Source organism: Cornus florida, unplaced genomic scaffold, assembly GCF_030987335.1.
Source record: "Cornus florida cultivar Cherokee Brave unplaced genomic scaffold, ASM3098733v1 CherokeeBrave_3.0.0_Hap2_Chr10, whole genome shotgun sequence".
NCBI lineage: Eukaryota > Viridiplantae > Streptophyta > Magnoliopsida > Cornales > Cornaceae > Cornus > Cornus florida.
In genome coordinates, this window is record NW_026775580.1 from 77360319 (window position 1) to 77379800 (window position 19482).

At 39.2% G+C, this 19482-nt stretch overlaps 1 protein-coding gene across 1 annotated transcript in view; it reads right to left on the reverse strand.

Annotated features, from left to right (window-relative positions):
• Positions 1-19482, reverse strand: part of LOC132276961 (uncharacterized) — a 51493-nt gene continuing 32011 nt past the window's right edge. Inside the window, exons 3-6 of the mRNA XM_059778628.1 lie at positions 1824-1855; positions 1153-1736; positions 786-1064; positions 1-253 (exon numbers count right to left, since the gene is read on the reverse strand). Coding sequence (XP_059634611.1) covers positions 250-253; positions 786-1064; positions 1153-1736; positions 1824-1855 — 899 coding nt within the window. The 3' untranslated portion in view covers positions 1-249. The remainder of the gene's footprint in view (positions 254-785; positions 1065-1152; positions 1737-1823; positions 1856-19482) is intronic.

Genomic DNA, 19482 nt, shown 5'->3' on the forward strand with positions numbered 1-19482 from the left:
TAAAAGTGAAAATATGGTGGGAAATATTAATAAACTATTGATGAACAAATAATTTCTAAATCGTTAATTTCTAAATAATGAGGTTTGGACAAATTTTATACCCAGACCCAGTAACCTCGAGGAGACAACACTTGCATTTTTAAATATTCCATACTCGGAAGTGATCATCCAACTCTTCAACGTGTTTGTACAATTTGCGATCATCATGGTCAAGAGCGACACAATCCGATTAATACCATTCTGACCCTATCACCTAGAAGAAGAAAGTTGAATCATCAATTCCAACACAATTATGAAATTCTCAACAAAAAAGAAAAAAAGGAATATCAAAAGTGATAAAATGTGAGCAAATGGCATAACTCTCATAGAAGGTTTAAACTAAATTGGTTAAAAGTATAGAAACAAATAAATAACAAAAATTGATGCAATTCAAAGTTACATTGTAAGCCAACACCATGTACAATATCATATTACATTGCTGGTATAATGAACAAGATAAAAATCTGCAGAAAATATATTCAGCCAACAATTCTTCTCTTTCTCCCGAGTGAACTTTATAATATACTAGTAGAATAAAGGTAAAGAAAATTGTAGTAGTAAAAAATAGGCTTACATAGAAATAGGCGCACAAATAAGTGTGATTGTCATGATGTAGAGTCTAGAACATATAGACGGCACAAACTTACTAGGATTACCCCCCTATATATATAATTTTTTAAATTCCGGCTGACTACTTTCTCCTTTCAGGAATTTTAAAAACATTTTAAAAAGCAAAGTAAAAGTACCTGGCAGGCACTTCCCCAACAGTGAGGAAGAATAATATATCATCATCATCAGACAATTCTTCAATTCCATATCTTTCTTTCGGGAAGAACACATATCGTGGAATATTCCATCGATCTTGCCAGACTAGTTTTTCAAAACATCTGTCATTCTTGGGAAAATTCTGTCCCACGGTCAAATGTGAAGCTATATATGCAACTCTATAAGCTACCGCGTTTCCTTGAGGGAATTGAAAAGATATTTCATATTCATCAAATTTTAGCAACATATCAAAAATTTTGCTGCATAACAATAATTTTTATATCAATATAATTGGAAACTGGAATCTAAATTTAAAGAATAAATTCAAACTTTATACTAAAAGCTTACTGATAAAGTTCCATGTATTCCCCTGTTGCATAAGGCTTACCACGACGTAGCACCTTGACCATTTCTTTATGGTCAAACTCCAATATTATTCTCTTTGCTCTCGATCTCCTTTGGAGAATTTCATTTATCCCATGATGCAGTCCAAGTAACAATACTTCATCTCTAGATGTCGCATCAGGAAAAGGCTTATGGAAAATTCCAAAAATACTTCCACTACAATCTCTCAATACGTCTCCACAAAATGCTTCTTTGGTCCCACCAAGTTTTTCCTTAAAAATCCCAGAAACGTTTAACTTGAACCACCCTTCGCGTGGCAACTCCCAAAAACACATGAATACTGGGCGTTTTAGTAAAGGCTCCGGACAACTCTCCAAAACATAAATTTGCTGGTTATACATGTAATTATAAATCGTTTCCTCGGACTTTTTAGGAATCCGGTCGAACCACCAAATGAAGTCTTCTATGGAGATGTATCTAAATTTGGAACCCTGAGCTACATACCAATCAATGTTACCCTTTCTGAACAACCCAAAATTTTCTAACATTATGCTGTGCTTCTGTTCAAAAAAACGACGTCGATCCGCCTGTTGTTTAATGATCCAACAATAAATTTGTTAAAAGAATAACCTGAATTATATAAGAATTAAAAATTATAAAGATATTGAACTTACAGCATATATGTTGATGTTTGGAAATTCTCCTTCTGCATGCACCATAGGATGAAGCATTCCGAAGAAGTCGGCAAAAATATAACAACAAATAGATAAATATTTTAATCACATGAAGCCACAATCTTTCTTGATTGTTTTTAAGTATCAGTTACAACAATAGAAATGATAATAAAAATCCCTAGAAGAGGGAAGCTATAGCTAAACACAACGCAAAAATTCAAACAGAATTACATCTTTGAAACTATTTCAAGCTCTGAACAATATGCTTTCATTACGGACTTTTTTCTTCATTTTAAAACTAGCAACGACAGGCATGTAATTGATGTTCGGGAATCATAGCAATAAAAGATTGCAATTTGACCTTTGCAACTGGGCATTATTAGCACTCTAAAGTATGGATGAAAAGTAATGTAATCCTTTTCATTGATAGATGGTGTAATGTTACTTATAAAGACTGAGCATTAGCACTAGAAGATATCTTCAACAATAGAGGGTTACATTATATTCTCTGTGCGATAGAGAGGGCAAGGATAATCGTCGACCTATCTTCAGTGTGATTTTGGGTCCGTGACAAGTTGGTATGGAGAGGAGAAGCTTTTGGAAGTAGCAAGACGACCACGCATTCTCACCGACCGAGGTTTCGAGGCTGTTGTCATCGGACAGAGGGCACACGTTCAAAGTGGATGATGGAAGTGTCGAGAGAAGGAAAGAGACTTTGCGACCCTGCCTAGTTGCTCGTTTCGACAGAGAAGTGGAAAGCCTAGAGAAGACAGAAGGCTGGGCTACAAAGGCAAGGAAGGTGATGAGTGGGGTGGGTGGGTCACATGGGTGACTCTACTCCTGGAATAAATACATCTATTCAGGCTATCTTCTCACAATGAGGCAAATAGGGTCTTGAAAGAGGGAGGACATGACTGGGGAGAGGCTTTTTTAAATACAGTACAAAGTCGGATGCTCTAGCATTCTGAGGAAGAGCAAGGAGCGACGAATTCTATTGTAAGGTCTGCAACTCCATCTATGGTGTCATCCACGGTTCCAATTGGGGATGTGTGGTGATTTTAAGGGCATAAAAGCTAATGACATGGTAGATAGGGAAAAAATAATCATTTCAGGCATGGAATCGGGTAGCTGTGTCGTAAGAACCATGTCAGAACTGACTGAGATGGTAGCATTACTCAGAGATCAAGATGATGAGAAGTTCTTAACTCAAAAGAAGGATTAGTGGCCATAGAAGGACGAAGCCCAGTGTGCGACAAAAGTACGCTGGAAAGTGAAGTCTAAGAAGTATACGAAAGTGGGACCAGAAAGGTAGGGACAAGGCTCTTTGCAAGCGCCTGGCATAGCGAATTCTATTTGGATTGTAGAGACATATATTCTTTGCTTATCTGAAATTATATTTATGCTTTATACAATTGGTGAATGCAATGTATTAAGGTTCAATTCATTATGAAATTGATATTGTCCACTTGATTACACTAGAGATTTATACATATGTGATGGCGTTTAATACAAGAATATGTATCACAACCATAAATGGTTCATAGTAGGTAATTACGGATGGACTCAAATTAACTAAGATATGAACCGGATTCGCGATAAGTTGAGATATATTGTGATAGTCGTTGTTTACAATTACTCTCCACCATTGTCATATCATTTGACTTTCAAGCATGATATAAGTATAGACTATTTTATTAATTAATAATTACTTTAATTTGTTCAACGGAACGTATGACCTATGTTACCGAACTTGGATACGGGTGTCGGACACGGGTGCGCGTCTAGGAAACAGATTCGGCAATCTCTCAATTTACAGGATACGGGGACTCAGCTAAAAAGTGTCCAATATTTCGACACGGGATCGTGGACACTTTGAAAAAGAAAAAAAATTATGAGGTTTTTTTTTATGGTTGAGACATTAATTTTCCAATAATAAAATATAGATATATATAAGTTGTATTCTTTTATAAGGAAATTTATTTTTCTAGTGTGGTTGTTTACTAGTTTGCAAAGTCAAAGTATTACTATTAAAAAGGAAGACCAAACAAGGCTCAATAATACTCCTATATATATATATATATATATATATATGCACACACCCACACCTACTGATCAAATTAAAGCTATTTCAAGCACTATTATTATACTGGTGCTTCGTTAGGTAGTACACATTTTTATTCGGTTGTAAAAAACGTAAAGTGACAGCTGTAAATCATTATACAAGAGTAGGTAGTTGTTTACAGCTGTCAATTTTTAAAACAAAACCCAGATGTCTCATCAAGGCACGGTATTAAAAGTATAGTCAAAGGTCAAACATAGTGTGAAACCACGCGCGGTGTAGCACACAAAATTGTGCAAGACAACGCATATTTGGAAACAAAAAAATCATCTTCTTTGTAACCCTAATTTCAACTCAGACAGCCATTTCCGCCATTTTTTAAACAGGAAGCTTTCAAACACCACGATTGGCTGCTGATTTAACAAATAAAATATGAAAAAAAAATTCTTTATCCTTTAGGAGCATCAACCAAGACATCATTTGGTGTGTTTTCCTAATCATTCACAAGCATCAGCAGCGTCCGATGGAAAAATAAAGGATCCAACTCCTATCCCATGTCCCTGTCCTGTCTTGACGACACGAACACCACCGGCAAGTCCAGGTAACACTGCCTATGATCAGCTCTTTGGGTAATTGGTTAATTAATAGTTAGAGGGTCATATTCTCAATATTTGCATCGGTGCTACTAGTATTTATTTTGTATTGATTATGGTTAACAAAGTAAAATTTGGAAGCCTCCGTGTACCTTTTTTTTTAATTGTGATCGAACTCGAAGTAATCAATAAACCAAAATAAATATATTAATTAAGACATATAAAATATATATTAATTAAGTGGTCCAATTGACGGCTTTACTTATTCGATAAGCTATGTTACACGGACTCTTCAAAAGTAGGTGAAGTACCAACGTCGGACACACATTACACGGACATGGGTATAGGATATGTGTCCAACACTTTTTGTCGGACAAGAAACTAAAAAGTATATCATATATTTCAATTTCAATTTCATTATATTACCGTTTCAAAATGAGTAAAACGCCTATATTAGACACTATGCTATGTATAGACATTATTTTAGTCTAGAAATAGAAAAAAAAAAATTTAAATAATATGAATTTTTAGCAGTGTCCTTTTATTTAAGATTAGAAATGTCCAAAACTTGGATACGTACTTGCACCCGACACATGTACCTGAGTCCATGTAACATAGCCGATAGTTAATCTTGCACAGAGGGGTCAAGTTGCAACATTGACTTAGTGCTTATTTACTATCCGATTGGAGTGCAATTAATTTCTTTGAGTGGAGTAAAAATTAATTTATCAATTAATTGAATTGGGTCCATGGTAGTGGCCAGGTCAATTATTAATTCATTAAAGCCAAAAGTTTGTAAGCCCAAGGGATTCTCACCTATAGCCCATAATTGATGTGAAGGCCCATGAGATTGGAGATAGCACTTTTCCTTGTAGAGATTGAGAATTACTAATTCCAAGAAAAGCATATATATACTATAAGGCAATGTAATGAGAATAAGCCTTTTGTGCACTATTAGTGTGATATATGGATATACACTCTCTCTACATTAGGGTTTGGTGTTCTCATCTCTTAGAGGTTCCCACAAGTTTAGAGCTTCCAAGTTCATCAATGGAGGTCATATGGGTGATTCCTAAAGGCAAGAGTACCAAATTGAAGATGGTGGTCCAAGGAAGAAGGAGCTAAAGAGATCTTCACAAGGGAGAACATTCCCTTTGTGGATTGACCGCAATCTCAAGTTTTGATGTGAATATTCTAACTCTTACATGAATCTTCATATTTTGGCTTGATAATGGCCTCTACATATCAAGGTCATGGAATGAAAAGTCCCTCTTTAGATTTTTGAAAATCTCCATTTCCCTAACAGGGGTGCAGGCTCTTTTGAGGAATGAATTAGCTTTTGCTCGTGAGCGATGGAATTTTCTGTGGTGTGCTTGGTGGTAACTTTAATGTGGTTAGATTCCTTTTCAGAGATCAACTAAGGGGAGGTGGACCTTAACTATGGAATTTTCCAAGTTTATCCACACAATCGTTTTTAGATCTTCATTAAAGGGCTCCTCAAAGTTTTGCTTATCAAAGTTTTGCTTTTGCTTTTCCTCTTATTAATTTCCGCCTTCAAGGGAGGTCTACATTTGGACCTAACAGTCTCTACCAGTTTTTTGGAGCATTTTGTTCTCTAACATGATACCGGAGCTTTAATATGAAAGGTGTTAGGTTTATTTCTCTCCTACGTACTTAATAAAACACACCATATAACAAACCCACTCGGGGAAACTCCATAGATCTAACGGAAGAAAGCTCGCCGTAGTAGAGATGCGGTCGGAGTCTACTACTCTGATCAATCACCGGAGTCATAGATTCCGGTGAAATCCTCTGCTACGCTTTTTTTCTTGTTTTTCTTTCTCTGTTGGATCTGGTTTGGCTGTGTTTCTTCGCAAGTTCCAAAAGAGAGATGATTCTTTGAACCAAATGAAGTTGTCTTTTTTGGAGGTTGCAAGCCTCCCTCAACTGGATCTGAAAGGTAAGGTGGAGGTGGAGCGTGTGCAACGCCGTCGAGGCCATGTGTTCAGGGTGGATAAGAATAGTACCTCTACTCGTGAATCCATGCTTAGATCTTGCCTTGTTGGGAGATTTGACAGAGAGGTGGGGTCTTTGGAGCAGATCGAGGAGTGGGCCTCAAAGGTTTGGCGGATTTGGAGTGGGGTTAAAATCTCGACATTGGCTGATGGTCTTCTGTTATTCAGGCTCCCATCGATTATGGAGGCACAAAGGGTTTTGGATAAGGGGAAGAAATTTTGGGGAGAGGCACAGTTGTTCATCGATCATTGAACCTACAGAGTTGGATGCTCCGGGTTGAGAAAGAAGTTTAATCTTGGGCGTATCATCGTGTATGGCCTCCCTCTTCACCTTTGGTGCCAGAAGCTTTTTGTTGTTGTTGAGGACTTCTGCGGAGGTTTCTGTGATGTCAAGGCATATGAGATGAGTGATACGGAGAGGATTGTCATCACGATGGTTGAAGGTGGTGTAATCCCAGAGTTCTTTTTCGTGGAGGACAGACGGTGGACATTTCGTATTTCTATAACAGAGGAAATTGATCCCTCCCTTGTGACGGCTTCCTTAGCTTGTGACGATTGTGAGCTCCAGATATTACTGGAGAAGATGGGTAGAAAGATTCGGCCGTATAGCAGATCTGAAAACGTGACGACAACTAGATTGGAGATTCAGAGGGCGAATCGGCACGGTCGCCGAACTCCAGGTCAGGGATGAGTGGTAAGACACGTGCCAGAGGCGAGTGTTGGAGGAAAGAAGATCGGCGGGACAGGTGGACGATGGACGGCTGTCTCCAGCTGTGAGTGGAGGACAGCTAATAGTGCACAGGAGCAGACACATGTGGGTAGGTGTAAGTTGAATATTGGTCTTGTTGGGCCTGTTGGGAGTGGGCCTGATAAGCATGGATCAGCACAGATGGGTTCGAAGACTAAGGGATGGACGGGGCAGATCAGGCCCAAGTCTCGTGGATCTTCTGTTGGGCTAAGAAAGAGCGGGTCAAGGCTATCTAGCGAAGTTGGGCGTAACATGTCCAAGTTGACTGGTCTAATTTTTTCTCAGCCCACATCAATTAAACACAAGGTAAGAGATGTGAGTTGGGGCCCAAATAGATCTCTATCCATTTCTCTTCCCAGCTCTGAGCCCAGTCCGAACTCTGTTCTGAATCACAAAAATGAGGCTCACGATCATCCTCTAATGGCGAAGGAGATGCCGCGAGTTTGGTCTAATGTGGAAAAGGAGAACTGGGTTAATGTGAGTATGAAGACCAAGAAGGACACGGGTTTGAGATCACAAAGGTTCAAACATGGTGACAGTTGCCAGAATCTGCTTTCTCGGAATAAAGTTGGAATGATTCAGTCGGATTTGGCTTTTGAAGAAGATAACGGCAGTCGAGCTTCATTTAATAACGACGGATACTACTCGAGTTGGTCGTACAAGCCCGGGAGAAGATGGTCTAGAAAGGAATAGTAGAAATGGGTTCCCCGCACTGTATCACCTGAACCGGGTAAGTCCTCTTTTCCGGGTACTCTGAGCTCCCTTTATACTGATTCTTCCATCTCTACTCCTTCTGGTGGTTTGATGAGGAAAGAGGTGGGGGATGATTTACTTGTTAAGAAACAAATGCTATCACCAGTGGCTGAGGTGGGGAATAATACTGTGGACACGGATGTTTTGGGGTGTGTGACTATTGGACCGCTAGAAAGGGATGGGGCGGTCGATTCGGTGGTGGATGGGAGTTCGGATTATGCCAGTGCAGGGCTGGAGGATGTGGATTTTTCTTCTCATCAGTTGGTTTTGGCTGGGTGCAATGTGGGTGGGCTGGTGAAGTCTTAGGTGGATTCGCGCCTTCCTAAGGGTGATGAATTGGAGCCAACAATGTGTGAGCCAAGTTTGACGACTGTTTGTGTGGGAAAGGATATTTGCATTTTACTCAATGAGGAATCTGCTTCTTTGTTGGTGAAGGAGTTACAGAAACATAGGTGCCTTGATGTGTCCTCATGTAGTTCAGAATCTTTCACTGAGGCTTATGTTAGGGGGATGAATAATGTTGCTGACTGGAAAACCTGTATGGATGTGGTCGAGGAGGGTGAGAGAGGGGAGGTTGATGGGAGCTGTGAGGAACAAGATAGGTCCCTTAACATGATCATGTGGGACGATGACTGTTACTCCAATTTGGGGATTGTTGATCCCCTGGCAGTTGTTCGTCGGGGATGGCCAATGATCTTGACAGGCAGGGGTGGGATGACGATGGCAAGGATTGGGTTTTGAATAATACTGGGGCCACGAGTGAGTTGTTGGGAGTTTCTTGCGAAGGTAACCGTGAGCAGACTATAGCAATTCTTCAAGCTACGGTGGGGGAGAGAAGAGGCGTTGATTCAGTTTTCTAGGAGGAGAAACAGGAGGAAGAAGACTTACTCCTTTTCAAGAAGGGAAAGGGAGCTGAGAAAGCTTCGCTGTGATGTGAACTATGATGGGATTCATGTGGTTGGGGGGGAGGGGAAGGGAGGCGTGAGGGAGGGAGGGAGAGGTAAAGGGGATGAGGGCGTTGTTGGTTTTCCATGAAGCTACGACTTCTATCATGGAATGTCCGTGGACTCAATGACCCGAGTAAGAGGAAGGTAGTGAAGATGGTGGTGAGGAAATGGGGGGTTCATTTGGTGTGTCTCCAAGAAACGAAGATTGATTGTATGACTGATAGAGTTGTTAAGAGTATTTGGGGTAGTAGGTTCGTTAAGTGGGAGGCGCTGGATTCGGTGGGGACCTCTGGAGGCATCCTTCTTATGTGGGATAGGCGATGGATGGGTAAGGTTGATGTTTGTAGGGGATCTTACTCTCTGTCTTATGCCTTTGTGCTGGAAGAGGATGGATTCCCTTGCGCGTTCTCTGGTGTTTATGGGCCGGTGGATGACTGTGAGAGGCCTGTGTTGTGGGAGGAGCTTAGTGGGGTTCAGGAGAAGTGGTCGCTTCTATGGTGTGTAGCAGGTGACTTTAATGTGGTCAGATCCCCATCGGAGAGGTCTACGGGTGGATCATGGACTCCGGCTACGAGACTCTTTTCAAAGTTCATCAATGATCATCAGCTTATTGACCTCCCTTTGGAGGGAGCTCCTTTTACTTGGTCCAATGAGTTGCCTACTTATTAAGTCTTGATTGATTCTTGGTTTCCAGAGAGTGGGAGGAGCAGTTTCCGGACACAGTTCAGGCTATGTTGGCTAGGGTGACGTCAGATCACATTCCTTTAGTTTTGGACTGTGGTGCTCTGACACCACATCGCACCTGGTTCAGATTTGAAACATGTGGCTTAGAGTGGCGAATTTTCAGGAGTTGGTGCGGAAATGGTGGGTGGAAGACATGGTGGTGGGAACTTCGAGTTTTATCCTTGCAGAAAAGCTTTGTAATCTGAAGGATAAACTTAAAATATGGAATAAGGAGGTTTTCGGTAATTTGGAGTAGAGGAAGAATAGGGCTCTCACTGATATTGCAGAGTTGGATAGATTGGATGCGGCAGGTGGTCTGGATGAGTCTCAATGTAATAGGAGAATAGCGTGTCAGGCCGAGTGTGCTGAGATAGCGGCGATGGAGGAGATCTCAAGGCAGCAGAAATCTCGGGCATTGTGGCTCAAAGAAGGAGATCGTAACACTAAGTTTTTTCACCGAACAACTAATGCTCATAGGAGGGGCAATCATATTGGCCAAATTCATGTGAATGGTTTGTTGTTGGTTTCTGATGAGGAAGTGCGAATGGGGATGGTTTCTTTTTATCAGAGGTTATATTTTGAGCCACTTCGATGGAGGCCAAGGTTGGATGGCCTTCACTTCGATTCGATTTCTGTGGAGGATAGGGACGGGATTGAAAGGCCATTCACGGAGGAGGAGGTTCTCGAGGCCTTAAAGAGTTGCAATGGTGATAAAGCTCCAGGCCCGGATGGTTTCACTATGAGCTTCCTTCTGGAAAGTTGGGAGGTGGTCAGACTGGAGATTATGGGCACTTTTCATGAGTTTCATTCCAACGGAAAGTTTGAAAAGTCGCTGAACACTTCTTTTATTGCGTTGATTCCTAAGAAGGGGTGAGCTTCTGATATCAAGGATTTTAGACCCATCAACTTGATTGGGTGTCTGTATCCTGGCATCGAGGTTGAGGAGGGTTCTGGATGGAGTTATTTCAGAATCTCAGAATGCGTTTATTGGGGGTAGATAGATTCTGGATTCCGCTCTTATTGCTAGTGAATGCGTGGATTTTAGGATTCATAGAGGGGATCCCGGAGTTCTGTGTAAGCTGGATATTGAGAAAGCATATGATCATGCTTGCTGGAAATTTTTGTTCTATTTGTTTGAGAGGATGGGTTTCGGTGAAAGATGGAGGAAATGGATTGTTACTTGTGTTTCGTCTGTCAGATTTTTAGTTTTGGTTAACAGGTCTCCATCCAGGTTCTTTGGCAGTTCTTATGGTTTGAGGCAAGGGGACCCCCTCTCCCCTTTCTTGTTTATTATTGTTATGGAGGCTCTGAGTAGGCTAATGAGGAGGGCTGTGAACTTGGGGTTTCTATGGGGGTTCAAGATTGGGTCAGAGGCAGTTCGTCAATTGGAAATCTCTCATTTGCTGATTGCGGATGACACCTTGGTCTTTCGTGAGGTAGAGGTGTCCCAATCGAGATATTTGAGATGCGTACTGGCTTGTTTTCAAGCTGTTTCTGGTTTAAGAATTAATGTGGGTAAGAGTGTGCTTGTTCCTGTGGGGGAGGTTCAGGAGGTGGCTTCTTTTGCAGCTGTGCTTGGATGTAGGACGAGTTCCTTCCCTATTTCTTACTTGGGTTTGCCATTGAGTGTTTCCTTTAGAAGGGCGGGTAGTTGGGACCTGGTTATTGAGCGCTTCGAGAGAAGATTGGCTGGGTGGAAAAAGCAATATCTTTCGAAAGGAGGAAAGGTCACGTTGGTAAAGAGTGTTCTGTCCAGTCTTCCTACTTATTTCCTTTCTCTTTTCCAGATTCCCTCTTCCGTGGTCAGGAGACTTGAGATGATTCAACGCAATTTTCTCTGGGGTGGTAGGAGGGAGGAGTTTAAGTATTATTTTGTTAGGTGGGAGCAGGTTTGTAGACTTACTAAGTTGGGAGGCCTTGGGATTCAGAGATTGGCACCATTTAACAGGGCTGTTCTTGGCAAGTGGCTTTAGAGGTTTGGTAGAGAAAGACATAGATTATGGAGGAAGCTTATTACCTGTCGGTTTGGGGAGGAAAGAGGGGGATGGTCTGCTAGATCTCGTATCGGTGTAGGCGTGTGGCATTCAATTGGGAAGGGTTGGGATGTGTTTGCTAAGCATAATAGATTCAGAGTTCAGGAAGGTCGTTATGTCCGGTTTTGGGAGGATCCCTGGTGTGAGGAACGTCCATTGTGTAGTCAGTTTCCAAGGTTGTTTAGGATTGCTGTCGATTGTCATGCTTCGGTTGCCGACTGTTATCACCTTGATAGCGGCAGGCTTTCGTGGGATGTTCAGTTTCCGCGAGCCTTTCAGAATTAGGAATTGGATGATGCCTATGGCTTGTTGGATCTTTTGTATTGACAGGAGGTGGATGGTACAGGGATGGATATTTTGACTTGGGTACCTTCTTCACAGGGGATTTTTCAGGTCCGGTCCTTCTTCTGCATTTTCGGTTTTCAGACCTCCTCCTCTTTTCCATGAAAAACGATTTGGCAGTCGAAGGCTCTTACTAGGGTGGCTTTCTTTGACTCTGGTCAATTTGAGAAAGCGTCCATATTATTGTCAACCGGTGTTGTCTGTGTATGACTGATGGTGAGTTTGTGGATCATCTTCTCCTGCATTGCCCCGTGGCTCATGACTGCTGGAGTCTTATGCTGGGCCTTTTTGGTATCTAGTGGGTTATGCCTCAGACTTCACGGGGTCTTATTGATATATGGAGGGGGCAAAGGGTGGGGACCTGTGTTCGTGACTTCTGGAGGGCGACTCCCTTGTGTATTTGGTGGTGCCTGTGGAAAGAGCGTAATAGAAGATCCTTTGTTGGGGAGGAGTTATCTATTGGGTCGTTAAAGTACTCCATCATTTGTTCTCTTTTTTGTTGGGGTATGGGGAGAGATTGCTCTTTTATAGAGGAAATCATGAATTTTTTGGGGTCTTTAGGTCCATAGGTTTCCTCTTTTTTCTTTTTTTGCTTGTTTATGTTTTTTTTTTTTTGTTCTATTATTGTTTTTGTACTGATCTTGGGACGCGTTCCCCTGTTAAACGCATTCTAATACAATTTTACTTTTCAAAAAAAAAAAAATGAAATAAAGTGTTATGAAATAAGGATCGAATAAGAGTTTATGAGAACACTGAGAAAAATAATGACAAGAAAATAAAATTGGCACACACACAAACGAGACAAGAATTTACGCAGTTCAGCTGTGCCTACGTCCACGGGGAGAAGGCAGAACAAATATTTCACTATGGAAATAAAGAGATACAAGGCATAGTGTCTCACACCCAAAACCCAATTACACCCACAAGCTCTCACTCAATTCTCAATACAAATATTGAAACCACGCACACTCCATCTGTGTTAGCATATATGATAGCCACGATTTATGGAATGGCTTACCATAATAGCAGATATTTGATCATTAGCATATATGATAGCCACGGTTTATGGAATGACTTACCATATTAGGCTGCGTTTAGTAACAAGAAACGATTCTTGTTCTCTGTTGTCAACCTCTAAAAAGGCAAAACGAAAACAAAAATCGCATTTAAGAAAATGTTTTTGTTTTTCTATAACAAAAAACGTTTTCAATTTTTGTGAAGAAAAGAGAAAACATCAAAATGATGTTTCTTATGTTTTCGACACTGTAGCACAGAAACGTTTTCACTAATGTTACTGCATAGTCACTTTTCATTTCAAATAAAATTCATATTATTTGTGTTATATACTAAGTTGCATATTAAATGTTAATAAAAATATATATTTTTAATATAGAATAAATTAAATATTGTATATTATTTTTTATTTGATAAAAATACATTTTAATATATAATATATTAAATAATAATGTAAATTATTTTTTGTGACAAAATAATTTTTGATATAGAATATAATGTTATTAAATTATTAAGCAATAGATAGTTTATATTATTATATATCATATCTATATTATATTATATGTAAATATTAAATTATAATTAATTTACAATATTATAACACAATATATATTTTATTACATATAAGATATATTATTTAATATTTTTTATTCATAATAAATTATCATATGCTAAATATATTATATATCACATAATAAATGTATACATCATGCATATACATGTATTTATATGCATAATCGGTGGGAATGTTTCTGTCTTGGTATATCTAATTTTGTACTTATGATGTATTGGGTATTCTTAAGATTTATAATTTAAAATTAGATTTTATAGATTTATGGCTTTTTAATATTAATGGGAGCAAGTGTCATGCCTGAGTGGTTGGGTAGCTCCCAGTATCCGAGAGTTTGTGTTCAAGTCATCTACTCTCCCCGTCACCCTCCTCTCTAATCACTAACTCCGAAAATTCGTGCCATGAAAAAAATAAAATAGAAATTAAAAAATAAAAAATTAAAGAATAATATGTACATTTTGTAACAAATATGTTGTATTTACTAAACACAGTTATTATTTTATATTTTCAAATTTGTGACAACAAGTGTTAATAAACATCATTTCTGTTTTCTATTTTCACTCAAGAAAGCAAAATCATGTTTCTGCTTTCTTAAGACTGCAAAAACAGAAAACGAAAAATGTTACTAAACGCACCCTTAGCAGATATTTGATTATGCTATAGAATATGGCATAGAATATGCTTTAGAATATGCTGTAATTTAATTCAGTTTCCTCTCTTATAATATGAGCATGTGCTCTTTTTATTTATAGATACTAGAGTTATGAATGAGTAATTTATCTCATTCAAGCCTTTACACAATTCTCTCTTTTTCTTCTTTTTATATTTCTACTTGGTATCAGAGCCAACACCTTTCAGTAGCCTTTCTACTTGTGCGACAGCCACCTTAGACTGTTTGTGACATCGTGTGACGTTGCCTACACAAGTTTTTCTGTGTTGTTTTGTGATTGAGAACAAGTATTTTTAAGTTTTACAATTTCTTTTTTACTCTGCTAGGGTTGGGTAAATTGGGATAGTTGGTCTCTAACACCTAGAAGGGCTTGGGTAAAAAAAAAAAATTTGTCTACAAAGAGGTTCCGGATATTAAGAAGAAGGTTATCTGACTATATGTAAGCAAACAGCACTCCTTAAAAAAAGTCAGCATTTTGGATTTTTCGGGAATATTCAGAGAAGACATTGTTATTGTTTATGGTCTGGGGAGACTCTTTGATTTATTAACAGAATTTGTGGTGTTTTTGGAGTTTTTTTATTGTTGTGTGACAGATTATGGCAAATTCAGGGTCCTCGACTGTTAATTCTCTTGGCTCAAGTTCTGTAGATGGTGGTGCCATTTTTCCCACCAACTCATTAGAAAATCCAAGACTTCAAATCACCATAGTGAAGTTGGATGGTTCCAACTATTTGATTTGGGCATAGTCTGCCAAGATGTTCATTGGTGGCAAAGGCAAGATTGGCTGTATTACTGGTTTTGAGAAAGAGCCAGCAGAGTCAGAGAAGGCATATCCACAATGGTTTGCAGATAACGCTGGGGTTATGTCTTGGCTAGTCAATTCGATGCAACCAAACATAGCTGTTAGCTATATGTTTATGAAGAGTGCTAAGCAGATTTAGGATTCAATTCAACGCACTTATTCTCACAGACAGAATAATGCACAGATTTTCCAGCTGGGGCAAGATATCACCAGGATTTCTCAAGGTGACTTGACAGTTTCAGGTTACATCACCAAGCTTCGTGCTATTCGGGAAGAGATGACATATTATGATTCCTTCCACTCTTGGAAGGATCCAGATGATGCAGTTTTTTATCCAGAGATTGTGGAGAAGAATAGAGTGTTTCAGTTTCTTACCGAGTTGAACTTACTCGTGTTCATTTATTGGGCTTATCTTCATTCCCTACTCTTCAGGATGCATACTCCTATGTGTTGTCAGATGCGAGTCGTCGGACTCATCCACTAAGTGTTGCTTCCATTGATCATTCTGTTATGGCAATTCGGGTTCCCAACCTTTCAGGAACTGCACCATCCCAGTCAGTTCAGAGCTCTACCACCAGACCTCCTCTAGGATGACAAAGTGGACAGTGTGACCATTGCGGAAAAATTGGTCACATCAAATCTCGTTGTTATGCTCTACATGGAAGCCCACCGCAACAAAAACAACAGCCTCGATCCTCTGCACATTCTGTTACACAACCAGTCTCGTTGTCAACTCCTGACAACTCTGCCTCTACATCTTCTACCACAGTTGCCTTGACTCAAGCTGATTTGGACAAGTTCAAACAATTCTTCAACCAAATGGAGGCATCATCGCAGCTAACCTCCACTTATGCCCACTCAGGTACTACTGCATCTGCATATAGCGTATCCACATCTTCGACACCATGGATCATTGATTCTAGTGCTTCAGACAATATGACTGGTATGTCCTCATTCTTTTAATCTTATAATATCTGCTCCGACCATCGCAAGGTACACCTTGCGGATGGCTCTCCATTTTCCATTGCTAGAAAGGGTCACATATCAGTTATTTTTATTAGTAACGTTACCAAACAATTAAATTGTAGTGTAACGTTCTTTCCCTCTCATTATATTTTTCAAGATCTAGTGTCGAAGCGAACAATTGGCAATGGGCGTGAAGTGGATGGTCTATGCATTCAGCTTCATTTTCTAATTTTGTTTCATCTATTTAAGTCTTGCTTATGCGTTGGCACATGTGTTTAGGACATATTTCTTTCGGTTATTTAAAATATTTATTTCCTTCCTTATTTTGTAACGTGGCAGTGTCAGACTTATCCTACGAGACATGTCATATGGCTAAACATGTTCATTCCAATTATCCTGCTAGTAGTAATAAATCTGCTTTAACACCTTTCGATTTTGCTCATTCAGATGTGTAGGGTCCTTACCAAGTTACTTCTAATCTTGGATTTTGATATTTCGTGTTATTCATTGATGATCATAGTCGTGTTACATGGGTTTATCTTATGAAAACAAAAAATGAGGTGTACACCATTTTAAAAAAATTTATAACAATAGTTCAGACCCAATATGCTCGTACCATTAAAAAATTCAGATCTGACCAAGGTATGGAGTACACTTATGGGGAGGTATAGCGATTATGTACAGAATTTAGGATTGAGCATCAGATGGCTAATGTTAAAACTCCTCAACAAAATGGCCATTCTGAGAGAAAGAATCGTCACATCCTTGACTTAGCCAGAGCAATTTGCATTGGTATGAATGTTCCCCAGTCATTTTGGGGAGATGCAATTCTTACAGCTGTTTACGTCATTAATAGGACTCTTTCTAGGGTTCTTAACTTTGCAGCAGCACTCTCAATTTTACATCCCAATTCATCTCTTTGTTTGATTCCTCTGCAAGTCTTCGGGTGTGTGTTTTGTTCCAAAGCTTTGAGGTGTGTATTTTTGGGCTATTCTCACTCTCAAAAAGGTTATAGGTGTTACCATCCTCCAAGTCGTCAGCAGTTTATATACATGGATGTTTCTTTCTTTGAGCATACACCATACTATAGTGGTTCAGTTGGTTCTCAAAGTGAATGGTTCCCATTGAATATAATGGTGCACACACAAATTTCGTATCTGCAATTAAAGAACGAAATATGAGGCAAATAATAATTCATTGATTTATAATAATAGAGTACAATCCTCTAAGATATTCTTTACTGAAGAAAGAATATATCCTCTGATTCGATCTCTTTTGTTAGTTGGATCCAAGGGTTGGTGGAACTTGATCTTGAATTGATTTGTTGACAATCTTCCTCAATTTGCACTTGAGGAAGACCGCCAATGATTTCTGATCAAGGGCTGACGAAGCTTGATTTCGAATAGTGTCGTTTGGAGATTCTTCAAACTTGTTGAATCACGGAGAAAGAACGGCACGATTATGATGTGCTTGTTGTTCTTTGTTGAATTTAGGGTGTGTTTGGATAGATAGGGAAGAAAAGAAAAGAAATGATAGTATTAGTTAGGAGAGAAAAGAAAAGAAAAGAAAAGAAAGGATAATAATAATTTCTATTCGTGTTTGGATAGATAGGGGAGAAAAGAAAAAAAAGGATAGTTATTCTTGTTTGGATAAGATAGAGGAGAGAAAGAAAAGAAAGGATAATGACTAAATTACTGTCCTACCCTTTCAGAAAAGAAAGGATACTTATTCTTGTTTGGGACATAAATGGTATAACTTTTCTGTATATTAATGGAGGGTATATTTGGTATTACTAATTAATCACTTACTCCACTATCATTTCTCTCCCTGCCTTCTCAAATTAGGAGAGAAACCAAATGAAGTTATCCCTCCTTATCTCTCCCTATCCTCTCTTTTCTCTCCACTTAATCCACTCACACACACTCCCACCCTATCCTTTCTTTTCTTCTCTCTCTATCCCTCCAAATCAACCCTACCAAACACATCCTTGAAAAAGAACGACACGACTTTGGATGTGCTTATTGTTCTGCGTCTTCAGAGAATTTGTTGAATTTGTGGAAGAACGGCACGACTTTGGTTGTGCTTCTTCAAACTTGTAAAAATCACTGACAAAGAACGGCATGATTTTGATGTACTTGTTGTTCTTTGTTGAATTTTTTTTTTTTTATAAGTAAAATGTATTAAAAGGCGTTCAATTCTTTGTTGAATTTGAGGAAGAACGGCACAGCTTTGGTTGTGTTTGTTACTCCTCTTCTTCAAGGCTCGAGTGTTGGGGATGAATGTCGACAGAACTTCTGTATTTTACTCTAGAATTCTAGACTTCTGAATATTCTGGACCTCCTCTGGACCTCTAGGGTCTCTGAGTCTCTCAATTTCTGGACCCTCTGAATTTCTGCACACCTTCCTCCTTCCTCCATGCCTCTATTTATAGGTTTCTTGGATTAATAGGATGATAACATGTGTCCTTTCTTGATAAGGACATAATTATAACTGGGTGGGCCGGTTATATTGTGGTACTTATCAAAAAAAATAATTATTCCAAATATATTTTAATAAAAATAATTATCTTTTTATTTAATCACCTAGGTTGGGCTAATTAAATAATTTAATTAAACATAAGACCCATATTTGATAGACCAATTTGTCAAGACAAGCCAATGAAATTTTAGTGTCTACAAATGGATGATCACCTTCTTCCATCTTCAACTCCTCTACCGTTACTTGTTTCGTCTTCTATGATTCCTCATCGTGATACCCCTCCAGCAGGGGGAATTGTTCCTTTTCCACAGGTTTATAGTCAGAGACAATAGATACAAGTTTCTGTTCCTTCGGCACCAACTCTGCCTTCTCAAGCTATTGTTTCGCTTGATGATCGCCCCATTGCTCTTCGAAAGAGTAAACGTTCTTGTACATAACCTATTTCTAAATTTGTTTATGATTGTGCTCCTCACCCTCCTATCGGAGTTTTCTTATTTGTGTTGCCTCGGTTCCTCTTCCTTCTAGTGTTGCAGATGCACTAGCACAACCTCAATGGCGTGATGCTATGACAGAAGAACTACAAGCACTTACTATAAGCACTTGAGAAAAATCAAACTTGAGGTATGGTTCCGCTTCCTATTGGACAAAAGGGTGGGTTGACGTTGGGTGCTTACAGTTAAGCATAATCCAGATGGGTCAATTGCTCGTAACAAGGCCTGATTGGTTGCCAAGGGTTATGCTCAAACTTATGGCATAGATTATAAGGAGACTTTTGCCCCTATTGTGAAGATGAATACCATCCGTGTATTATTTTTCGTTGCTACGATTCGATCTTGGCCTCTATTTCAGTTAGATGTCAAGAATGCCTTTCTCGATGGTGATTTGCAGGAGGAAGTGTACATGGTTCCTTCTCCGGGCTTTCGTTCTCCTGCTCATTCTGGTATG